The 12669-nt window shown below is 35.4% G+C and overlaps 1 protein-coding gene across 1 annotated transcript in view; it reads right to left on the bottom strand.

Moving 5' to 3' along the window:
- LAPTM4B (lysosomal protein transmembrane 4 beta) overlaps positions 1-12669 on the bottom strand; it is a 106008-nt gene that overhangs the window by 47896 nt on the left and 45443 nt on the right. Inside the window, exons 5-6 of the mRNA XM_031947022.1 lie at positions 8604-8702; positions 591-686 (exon numbers count right to left, since the gene is read on the bottom strand). Of these exons, the coding sequence (XP_031802882.1) occupies positions 591-686; positions 8604-8702 (195 nt within the window). The remainder of the gene's footprint in view (positions 1-590; positions 687-8603; positions 8703-12669) is intronic.

Raw genomic sequence — 12669 nt, 5'->3', positions numbered from 1 at the left:
TACTGCCTGCAACTGCTAATGCCTTTCCTTCCTAGCTACTTTACATTTATTCTGTGTATACTTATATATCATGTTATCTCCCCAGATAAAATGAAAACTCCTGGAAGGTAAGAGATTATTTTCTTTTTTATATCCCCAGCACGTAGTACTTGGTAGATAAAGGCACATTAAAATCCTTACTGATTGATCAATTTATTCTTGAACATGGTTTACCCATTTCCTTTATTTCACTTGCTACTTGAAGATTTTTGCTTTTCCCAAATGAGACCAGAATTTTGACTATACTATGCTTGAAACCTTATAATGTGTAGCTGATAGAGCTAAATGATAGAAGTCACAGGTCATTTTTCATTCAACAGCATAAACCATTTTTTTTAAATAAAAAGATTTGTGGAATCTGCTGAATCCATTGATGACAGGTGGAACATCACTGACAAAGTAAACTGAGGTTGGCAACCAGGGGAGTGAATATTAGAGTTACTAGAAATATACAGAGACTTGCTAATAAAGGAGAAAGAATTACAGGTGTTCCCTGTATCTCAGATCAAAATGAGAAGATAGATCCTGGATTTAAAGGACATTGTACTTACTGTAGTATCATTGGTGGTTATATAAACTAGAATATCAGAGGAGTTTCGGCCAATGATGTATCGATAACAGTTCCAGACACAGCTAATCAGGTAACCCTGGCAAGAAGAGAGTAAGAGACATTTAAAATCCTCCTAGGAAAAAACACAACAGTGTTAATGACATTACAAGAATCCCTTAAGATTTAGTCATTTGGGTAATATTTAAAATAGGCAGAAATGACAAAATAAGGCACTGATTCATTTTACAGAAATTAATTCCCTAAACTTAAGGAATTTTCAAACTAGAATCCATCATTGTATGGCGGCACCTACTGGTAAAATAGGCAATTGTAACCTTATTCAAGATTATATCACTGTATATTCTAATGGGAAGAAAATGAGAAATGTGGGTCTGCAAGCATACAACCAGGGAGTCCTAAGTTTGCTAAATCTTCCTATGGCCTCAGACAGGGAGGCTAAGGGGAAATCTTGGAGTTATGAAAATTCTAGAAGTGTAGCAAAAGCTCAACAGAGGATGAGATGACTACATATTTATTCTTTTCTTGTCCAATTTTAATCTGCTAAATTTAGTTTAGAAACACACTATTAGTTGATGCCAGGGGGCAAATGGGTAAGTAAAAATGGGAATCCCTAACACTTAAGGCAACTCAAAACCATCAATCTAAAGCATAGCTGGGGTCAGAAACTCAGAGAGGACAGTCAATGAACCAAGCACTGTTAATTGATGATACTCAGGCCTGACAAGTTTTTTTTTTTTGGTTGTTGTTCCATTCCTGTCACTGCCCTGGATTGCTTTTATTAATGATGGAATCATTTCTGGGTAAGTGTTATTCTAGATTGATCTCTTTTAAATACACTTGTGACTGCCTTTATCCTTGGATATTACTTCTGAGTTTATATACTTATGCCCTTTACAAATAAAACTGTGTGGAAAAAAAAAAAAAAACATATTATGGCTTAGAGCAGAGAATGAAGAATAAGAGGAAATGGATGTTGGATAATTCATAAGCAACAAAAGAAGAGGGACTTGTATCAGTGATTGGAGACCCCGGCAAGACCCCGGCAGATATTGGACCCAAGAAGCCTAGCAGTTCAATGATCAGGAAGGTCAGGAGCTTGGTAGATATCTTGAATCATGAGTTAGAGATCATCACATTTTAGATAACAGTAAAAGAAATCCATGAGAAAAGGAAGCAGTGATTTTCTAGGTTAGACCTGCTGATGCTTTGATCTCCCTAAAGGAGAGATTTTCATCAAACCAGAAATCTAGGGTAATTCCTTTACAACTGATGCAATTTTCCATCTACTGGGACATGTTTTTCTCATAGGATTCAATTTACAGAATTTTATATAAGGACAGTGAACTTTATTGAAATTTTAATTCTATAAAAGTAAGAGATACCTATGTTTAGTAGTACATAATACATTAATATTTATGACACAGGCAAAATTTCTTCAAATTTAATTTTCGGGAAGCAAGTAATAAATGCCAAACAATGTACAAATGAACATTCAGTATTTAGTTTTCATAATAGAGCAAAACTAACATTTCCAAGAGAGAAAATAATCCACTTAAATTCCTAGCATAAAGACATGCTTGAGTTTAGCCAGATGCCATCTAACCAGGGAAAAATATACAACTATCACTTCTTAATACCTGGAAGGCATATTTTTTTTTAACTTAGCCTAAGATCTCATTAGTGGTCTTTTATACAAAATCACAGTCTATTCAAGTCTCAGTAATTATCAAGAGTGTGCCCCATACTCTTGTCCAACTTGAGAAGTCTTAATGTGTAAATGAACTGAATTGTGTCTAAGTATGCCCCTGAAATGCTATGGAAATTTAATAAAGAAAAATAAATCAAACACAAATAGAGACAAGGGGTCAAGGCTCTGTGGTGAAACAAACAGGAAGTCATGAACAAGAGTCTCATAGGATGAATAGGGAAGGGGCTGTCATTTATTTCATTGGAAGGATTTTCTCTATGTTGATGGGATACCACTGATGGCAAAATTACCTCTGGTCATATAACCCTTTCTTCTTTCTTCCTTCCCTACCTACACCTGAGTCTAGCCTATAACTTCATTGGCTCTGCTAGAAGATGTCTAATTAATGGTTGTCGATTGATTAAAGAACCCTTTTGCAAATATTGACTCTTAATGGAGGTTACTGATTTCCATAATGGAACTTGATCTGAATTTCTAAAATCATTTCTTTCCTAAAGCTAACACTTTTATTACTGGAAAGTGGTCATCAATGGTCATCATTTCTTACTGACTCCTAATTCTTGGTAAGGTGAAAGATTTAGCAAAATTTAAGTGCTAACTATATAAAAATAGAACTGTTAGCACAACAGGGTTATAAAAAGAGAAACAAAAATATTTCTTGTGATCAGTGAGGAGCATTAACCAAACTCATAAAATAACATCTTATTATTCCCATCAGGTAGTCCAAAAGATAAGTCTTGCTCTCTGTCTTATAATTTATATCAAATATCAATATAAATATTACCCTTGAGAGGACTTGCAATTTATGGCTACTGGCTTGCTGCTCGTAACTGTAAATTTAAACTGAGTAAGCAAAATTTTAAAAGTAGCTTTTTCACTAAAGCTGAAACAGAAGCCCACAAGAAAGCTGTAAACAAGAGTAAGGCAATCAGGGCTTTATCTCAGGCCCTGAAATTTAGAGAGCACTAAAAGCACTTGAATCCTTTCAACAGCATAAAAATACCTGAGTTTAGTAACTAGTTAACAAACTTAAACTAATTAGTTAAAAAAAAAAAAAAAAACTTCTACAGATTGAACTTCTATCTCCCAGTCGTCACATATCTTGCCAACTTGGACCTATCTTTTTCCATCTCTGATAGTGGCTTCCCCAGCAATGTATTAAGAACCATGCCTGAGATCTATCTATCTATCTGTGGAGGTAGACCTTTTGAATTCTCTATTCATCATGGGATGGTATCTTAGGCTTGTTCCTATTCAAATGAATTTATTTTCAAAAAGTTAACTTGAAGACATGTTTTAGGGAGCTTTTCTTGAGTACAAAAATAGTTAAGAACAAACTTGACCCATAGTCTGAACACAAGCTGCCTGAACACGTCTCCTTAAATCTTGGGAGTTTCTGTCCTTTACAATGGTCTTTACCTGCCCAAAGAGTAGGAGACACAGAATTGCTCTGAAGGCTCAAAATAAGCCAAGGAGTACTATTCCTCTTCTCTGCCTGACCTGGAAGGCTCCCTGGCAAGCATCCATTCAGGAATGTTGGAAGCCTGATTCTTAATTACAATTCATAAAACTTGTCACTGTCCACTTTTATATATTAGAGTGATAAATAGCACAAAGCTTTTTTGATGCTGGCCAACCTTCATTTCATTAAGTAGCTTCCATAAATCTGCACATGCTTTTGCAAGCATACAAAATTCAATTAAAGTGTTAGAACCAACTTAATTTTAGTGCCTATCTCACTATGTAGAGTCATATATTTTAAGATGTAGACACACTAATGGTATTTTCCCAGACTGACCATTAAGCAAGAAGAGGTAAGAGCTTGTAATGACCCCAATTCCTGAAGAATAAGCTGACGGGGGTGGGGGGGTGAGGGGGGGAAGAACAACATTAACTAAGCTCTACCTCAGGCCTCCTACTGTCCTCCAGACCCAAAGAAACTCTTAAGGGAAATAAAAATTTAATAGGGCTTTAAATAAAAGAATAATTCTTCTTTAAGTCATGTATTTCCCAGATTCATGTACAACCTTGACTTACATGTACTCATGAACAGGATTCTCAGTCAATAAAAACCCTAAACTATAGCTCAATATGCAATTCTTACGACTTAACAATTTTCAGATATTATTAATGCTTTTTGTGGGAATAGTAGAAAGGAGGTAGGATTTCATGTTAGAAAAAGATTCGGGTTTGAATCTCAGGGCTGCCATTGCAACTAGCTCCATGACCTTGGACAAAGCAACTGATCTCTCTGAATCTCAGGCTTTTCATCTTTAAAATAAGATGATTAAACTACTTGGGCAGCTAAGCAGCACAGCAGAAGAATGCTGGATCTCGAATTAGGAAGACTCATCTTCCTGAGTTCAAATTCAGCTTCAGATACTAATTAGCTGTGTGATCCTGGACAAGTCACTTAAGTGTTTACATTAGTTTCTTTTTGTGTAAAATGACCCGGAGGAGGAAATGACAAACCACTCCAGCATCTTTGTCAAGAAAACCAACCCCAAATGAAGCAACAAAGAATCAGACATGACTGAAAAATGACTGAATAACAAAATATATGGCATCTAAGGTCATGTCCAGCTCTATAGCTAGAACACTAAGCAATAGAATGTATTTATGTACAAAAAATACATACAAATTCCACAAAGCTAACCCTAATTACCTCCTTCCCCCATAACAGTTCATTCTTCTTTTCTAAATCATCCTATCTTCCTTTATGATCCTTTTATGTTGCTATTTCTGTCTAACTTGTATTTATTTTCATACACGTCCCACTTCTATATTAGAATATAAATTCCCAGTCATTGTGTCATTGTTCATCTTTGCGTCCTCAGCATATAGTACAGTTTTGCACATAGTAGGTGATTTGTAGATGTTTGTTGAATCAAAGTTATCTCATTTGATAAACACAAAACAGAAAACTGAAATCCAAAGGGTGAGAAAGAAACAGAGATCATTCCTGAGGGAGCTTTTATGTGTGTATACAAACATGGTTGAATTGTAAGGAGCTATATTTATGATGGGATAGAGGAGAGATGAGTCTCATTAGGGGACATCACCAAACTAGCTAGAGCTATAAATTTTGTGGGAGTAGTAGTACCTCGTGAGAAGAATAGGAGTCATTCCTCAGTTTCCTCAACTAGGATGCCAGGAAGTCTCCCTTTTTACTCTTAACATTAGAGTTCACCAACAGGATTATTTTGACAGGTGGTGGGTTCTCCCTCCCTAGAGATCTTTGTGAGTTGTTGAATAACCATTTGTGAATATTATAGTAGAGTCTCCTTTCAAATATGAGCTAATTCTGAGGTAGTCAGCTTATGAGTACCTTGAATGGCCAAGAAAGGATGCTGGTTAGAAGACCAAGAACAGGCCAATAGCCCTTGTGGAAATAATGCAGATGATAAACAGATGAGACTTTGCACATGTTTCTTTCCATCTAACTGCTAATGTTCAAACTTAGTATAACAGTAATAATAATAGTTATCATTTACATACTGCTTTAGTATTTGCAAAGGATTTTATGTATATCCTCCTATTTGCTACTTAACAATCCTGAAAAGTAGATGTTAATTCTCAACCCCTTTTTACAGATGAGGAAACTGAAGTTGAGAGACGTTGGGGATTTCTCCAAGATCACTCAGCTGACAAATGTTGGCTGTTACAGCAGCTTATGACCTTATCAACCAGCTCCAATGCCACCTAATCAAAAAGGATCTTTCCTGCTCAGATGTCATATCATATCACATTTTGTTGAAACTCTTCTCATACATTTATAAGGTATTATTTAAGATTCTAGATGTTTGAGCACATGCCTCTGCCCCCTGATTAAGTATTAAGCTTTCGTTGGCAGAGAACATGTCTTATTTATCATTGTTATCTCTCTCACACAATATATTATATATGGTAGCTGTTTAATAAATATAACTGAATTTTGCATGAAAAAGGAGAAATAAAATTTCTCCATGAAACAAGTTGAAAATGGACAATTCAAAAAACAACCTTTATCTTTTTTATCTGTACTCTTTTCCTTCCTTCCTGTCTTGGGGAAAAGGTGTTGTTATGCTTTTCCAAGGCCAACACCTTCACCTGTGTCCTAAACTCTATTCCCAAATTCCTCAATTCAATCTGATTCAATTGAATAAGCATTAGCTGCTTCTTTTGTGCCAGGTGCTAGAGATACCAAAACCAATATGAAACCTTCCCTTTGTAGTACCATAATACAGAGGTGAGTAGAGACCAATTTATTTAAAGTGGAGTTTATTAACCAGTGGCCAAAGGAGGCTCAATTTACCCAAAATCAAATGCCCTTGAACAAAGAAAATGGCTTATATAGAGTCCTAACTTAATTGCTGGACAAGCAGCATACAGAAGCTAACCAAGCAGTTAGCCTAACATCTTGCAGCTGCCGTTATCTTGAGGGAAACACTTCAAAGGCAGGGAGACAAGGGAGGAACCATAGCTCGATGTCTTGTCAAGGACAGAAGACTGGGGGAGGGGGCAGTGTGCTACAACTCAAGTCCTAAGGGAGGTCGGGACATCTTGGAAGGATGGAGTCAGGGAGGCGGGCACCTGGACAATATTTTTCTTTGCTATCCTTTATTGTGTCAGAATGGCATGTGAAGGGGGTGGAGAGGGAGAGGGGGTGTCAGAGTTTAAAGGTTTAGGGCCTTCTTCTAAACTCAGTTTTCTTAGACAGTCTATAACCTATCATCTAAGGCTTCACACTTTGAAAAGTTTACATTATAGTAGGAAGAAAATGGAATATAAAAGTTGAAGATAAATTTATAGAAAACATAGAAAATACAAAATAATGTCAAGGCTTCCTACCTCTAGCAATGTTCTCCTCATTAAAAGTCTCTAATAACTCCCTATTGCCTAAAGATTAAAACTCAAGTAGAATATAATGCAAAGCCTTGTACCATTTAGCCACTATTCTCATAAAATCCCCTTAAAAGAGTTCCTTATTCCTCTCTATCCAGTCAGGTGCCACAGATATTTCTACCTCCACATCTTTAATCAACCAATTTGCCACTTAGAAAGACTTCTCTTATCTCAATCTTCATTCCTTTGGAATTCTCCCTTTAAATTTAAATTTCCGAGCTCAGCTCAAATTCTCACTTTTTCTTAAAACAACAACAACAAAAAACTGACTGGATGTCCTTAACTCACCTAGGATAAAAGTGTAGGAACTATTTAATAACCTACCCCATTCTAACTGGCATTAGAGCTTTGACCAACTCCATTTCTCTAAGCTAATTCACCATTCCCTAAGTAACACCTCCCCCCAGATTTTCAGCTGTATTCCACCTCATCCCCTGTAACAAAGAATATTAAAAAATTAAAAAAGAGAAGAAAAATGTGCAAAAATAAGCAATACATCAAAAAAAGCTTTTCATATGTATTACAAAATTTGATCCTGATAACAAATCTGTGAGATAGATGGATGCTATTATCATTCCCATATTACAGATAAGGAAATTTTTGCCTGGGAAGTTAGTGATTTGCCTGAGCCACATAGCTAGCATATAGCCTGAGGAGAATTTGAACTCAGGTTTTCTGTATATCAGCACCAGAGCTCTACAATGCCACCAAAATGCCAGGCAGGGAGGTAGCACCGTGGATAGAGTCCTGAGTCAAGAAGAGTTAAATTCAAATACAGCCTTAGATGCTTTCTAGCTGTATAACCCTGGCCACATCACTTTACCTCTCTTTGCCTCAGTGTACTCAACTGTAAAATGGAGATAATAATGGTACTTAAATGTCCCAAGGTTCTTGTGAGGATCAGATGAGATAATACATGCAAATTGTTTGAAAACATTAAAAATAATAACTAGCATTTACCTAGCACTTTCATATATGCAAACAGCTTTACAAATATCTCATTTTGGCTTCATAACAACCCTGAGATGTAGATGCTATCATTACCTCCATTATTTTTTAAAAAAGGAAACTAAGATGACTTGCCCAGAATCATATAGCTAGCTAGGAAGTATCAAGGCTAGAGTTAAATTTAAGCTTTCTTGATTCCAAGTCCAGCACTCTAAATAAACAATTATAATCATTTATCTGTTATTATTATTTGGAAGGGAGTAAGGTCACAAGGATTTTCTTTTTGGATTTTCCATGTTAGTGAAAATAAGAGTTTTCAGTAAATTATTACATAGTGTGTATTAGTTCTTGAAAACAGACACCAATTGCTCTGGAAGGAAAGGGTAATGATTATTAATGAGAAAACTCTTATCTAGAGCATATAGGAAAGTTAAACAAGATATGTATTCTTACCTTAAAAGCCAAGACAATGCTGATAAAGACAAGAATAATAAGGACTAGACAGGTAGGATTCACTGACATGATATCTTCCTTGTATGGAAAATGAGGAGGCTGGGGATAGAAAAAAATAAAACTCATTAGTGAATCTCATTAATCATTCAAGATCCCATTCTCTGGGCAGTGTTTCAGGCATTCCTATCAGAAGGCAATTAATTAAAGCTGATAGCTATTATTTAGGACCAAGATTCAATTTCTGGCCCATCTGGACCAAATAAAAATAACACTAAGAGAATGAAGAGAAGCTAGTTTCCTTATTTTTGTCTAGAGGGAAAAAGGAAATAAAGGTACATGAATGGCATCTTAAAAGTTGCTTTTCCATTAGCCATAGACACAGAAAATAGGTATCTTGTAATGGTTTATTGACTGACCCCCAGATCCCACTGTCATTTTGGAAACAGTGTCCCTTATATAGAGACCCTATACCTTTAATGCATCTGAAAATAACAGAAGAGAAAGAATGAAAGACAAATTGTGCTTTCTCATTTTTGCCTCTTGGAATCCCCATTTTTCTTTAAAGCTCAGTTGTCACTTCCTGCAGGAAGAGCTTTGTGTTATGGTTCCTCTGAGCTAATAGTGTCTCCATTCCTCCAATTTACCTTATAATATATGTTTTATATACACTCTGATATGGGTATGTTGTTTCCACCAAATAGGAACCAAATTCCTTGAGGGCAGAGACCGTTTCATTTTTGTCTTTATAGCCACAGCTCCTGGAGCATCATAAGTACTTAATAAATGCTTGCTGATTAACTGAAAGTGAAAATGGAGAATGGTAGTTTAATCTGTACCAATGACCGAATCATCTCATACCATATATATGTTTATAATGCCACCTTTCAAGAGTATTGGAAATGTCCCATTCTGACTCTTTGAAGTCCCTCTAGAAGGTTTCAATCTGCCAAGGGGTTAATAGGAAAGATGTTTTTTTTTTTTTTTAAATAAACTTTTTAAGAATTTTCACTTAATAGCATTTTTTTCCAATTACACATAGTCTTTAACATTTACTTTTATAATATTTTGATTCATATTTTCTCTCCTTTTCTTCCTCCCCAAGATAGCAAGCAAATTCATATAGGTTATATATGTACAACCATTATCAAACTTATTTCCATATTAGTCATGTTATAAAAGAAGAATCAGAACAAAAGGGAAAAAAACAAGAAAGAAAAACACCAAAAAGTGAAAATAGTATATTTCAATCCACATTCAGACTCTTTTGTGTTGTGATAGGAGAGCCACCGTCCAGTGACTGCTGGAAGTCTAACTCAGACCTGTAGAACGGATCTCTTCATTTGAGAGGATGACGATATAAAGAGACTGAGAGACAGTTGCATTCTCTGACCTCTCTCCTCTTCCCTCTGCCTCCAATTTATTTCATTCCCAATCCAAAGGAACACCTGGGAAGGCTGCTTCACTCCTTCAAGTGTTATGATCACAGCTGTGGAGACTCTTAGAAAATTGACCTGCCCCTTCACTTAGGCATGGTCCTTAACACTATAGGTTTTTCTCTGAACATTGATAGCATTTTCAATCATGAGACTTTTGGAACTGTCTTAGATCATTGTATTGCTAAAAGAGCTAAGTCTATCATAATTGATCACTGCATAATATTGTTGTTACTATATACAATGTTCTACTGGTTCTGCTCATTTTACTCAGCAGATAATGGTTTGGTGGGCTTTTTTATTTTATTTTTAGGCAATTGCAGTTAAGTGACTTGCCCGAGGTCATATAGCTTTTAAGTATCTGAAGTTGAATTTGAATTCAGATTGTCCTGATTTCATGGCGGCCAATGCTCTATCCATTGTACCACCTATTACCTCTCATAACATTCGGCTATGAAAGAGAAATTTAACATCAAACAGCTGCTTAGTACTGATCTCAGCCCTCTATGTAATTATTATAGGTCAATGTCATTAACATATGGTAAAAATGCAAAAAAAAGAAAAATACTATATAAATGGATCCTGAATGATTTATAAGCTCCAAACTCCTCTTGATTTCCAATAATATTTATTTGAAACTTATCTAAATATTGATTTCTCTGGATATTAGATGTTCCAATGGAAAGAATGTTCAATATAGAATCAGAGGAATTTCTGTTCAAATTCCAGGTTTATCATTTAGTACCTGACTTAGAAGGAGTCACTTAACTTTGCTGAAATGGCTTTTCCTCTTATAAAAAGAATAATTTGAAGAAAAAAAATTTAAATAAATAAAAAATAAAAATGAATGATTTGTTCTAATTAATCTCCAAGTCTCCATCAAATTCTAAAACAATGATTGTTTTAACATGTTGATATTAAAATGTGGTCTCTATTTTCTAAAACAAATAACAGTATATGACAGGCAGCACAGTGCAACGAAAAGAGTTTTGGTTTTAAACAAATTTGGAAAATGAAGGGAATGGACTAATGACTTCTAAGATTCCTTATACCTCTAATTCATGACTTTTCCTACTTTATTAGCATTTTAATAAGGGATTGAGATTCTACAGAGAAACTGAGGTCCATGGGGTTTGAGGGACTTGGCCAAAGTTACATAGATAGTAAGTAGCAAAAACTTTTCAGTTAACCCAGAGAACAAAAAGTTCTCAGCATTTGAACAATTAGTCACTATACACTCAGAAGAAAATCCAAAGTTAGGAATGCAAAAAATTCTTTCTTGAAAACTGATTTGCTCTCAGTTATATTATCTTTCATTTTGTCAACAAGTTTCTCCTCAAGCTTTGAAGTTTTATTAGTTATCTTCTCTCACATTCTATGACAAATGGGACAAACAAATAGACAAAGTCACAGAATTTGATATTTGAAAAGGACCAATTGAAACACAAAAGGAATTTCCAATATAACATAATATCTGATGAGGTCATTCAGCTTCTCCTTAAAAAGAAAGCTTTCTCAAAGCAGCGCATTACATTTTTAAATAGCTCTAGTTGTTAGGAATCTTTTCCCGACATCAGTCAGGTCTAAACTTATCTAGACTGAGAACAGGCTGAACTTACTACACTTGCTAGTATTAAAAATCAAAGAACTAAAGTAATTACTGTATGAAGTTGAGTAATATTAGGACTAAACCCAGGCTGTCATGGACACATAAGGGCATCACTCTAAAAACTTTACTTTTCCCTTTTGCGGATCTCACCTTTTCTGGAACTTGTGCCCTCTTAATGAAGCTTAGAAGAACGAATGATGAGTCTCACTTTTATTATTGTTCAGTTCTTTCAGTTATACCCAATCCCATCTGGGATTTTCTTGACAAAGATACTGAAGTGGTTTGCCATTTCCTTCTTCTATGCATTTACAGATGAAGAAACTGAGGCAAACAAGGTTAAATGACTTGCCCAGGATTACACAACAAGTGACTCTCTGGGGCAAGATTTTGATGCAGGAAAATATAGAGGAAAAAGGAAATGGGACTCAAGACCAAGAAGCACTAAAATTTTGGGGGATATCTACAGTAAGTGGCCATTACCTGGATGACAATCCAAAAAAAAAAAGGAAGCTGAACAGACAGTTAGACAGAGGGTAAGGAGGAGAATTCAGGGTGAAAAGTGCTGGAAAAACCAAGAAAGGAAATAGTACATAGGAAGAGACAATGGTCAGCAATGCCAGATATTTCAGAGAAGTTAAGAAGGATGAAGATAGTGAAAAGACCTTTAGGCATCTTCTAAGTCTTTTCACTGTCTTCATCCTTCTTGACTTCACAAAGGCTAAGTGAATATAACAAACTCAGAACCCCAAAAAGAGATAGTTTTCTATTAAATCTTTGCTGTTCCTGTCACTTGTCCTAGGCAACACTTCTTTACCAGAGTGTATAATCCCATGATTAATATAAAATTGTGGTTGCAAACACATACTAAAGGTCTATACAATATTCTGAGTTTTAAATGTTGATCACATACACTAACTGGGTAATGTGATTTCTAGAGTATTGTATTTAGTTTTACATCATATTTGAGGAGTGTGAAAGCAAAAAGAGAAGGATCCAATATCCTTCCTCCCCAGGAATGAGTCTA

This window comes from Sarcophilus harrisii, chromosome 1 (assembly GCF_902635505.1).
Source record: "Sarcophilus harrisii chromosome 1, mSarHar1.11, whole genome shotgun sequence".
In the NCBI taxonomy this organism is placed as follows: domain Eukaryota; kingdom Metazoa; phylum Chordata; class Mammalia; order Dasyuromorphia; family Dasyuridae; genus Sarcophilus; species Sarcophilus harrisii.
This window is presented reverse-complemented; position numbering and strand designations above follow the sequence as displayed.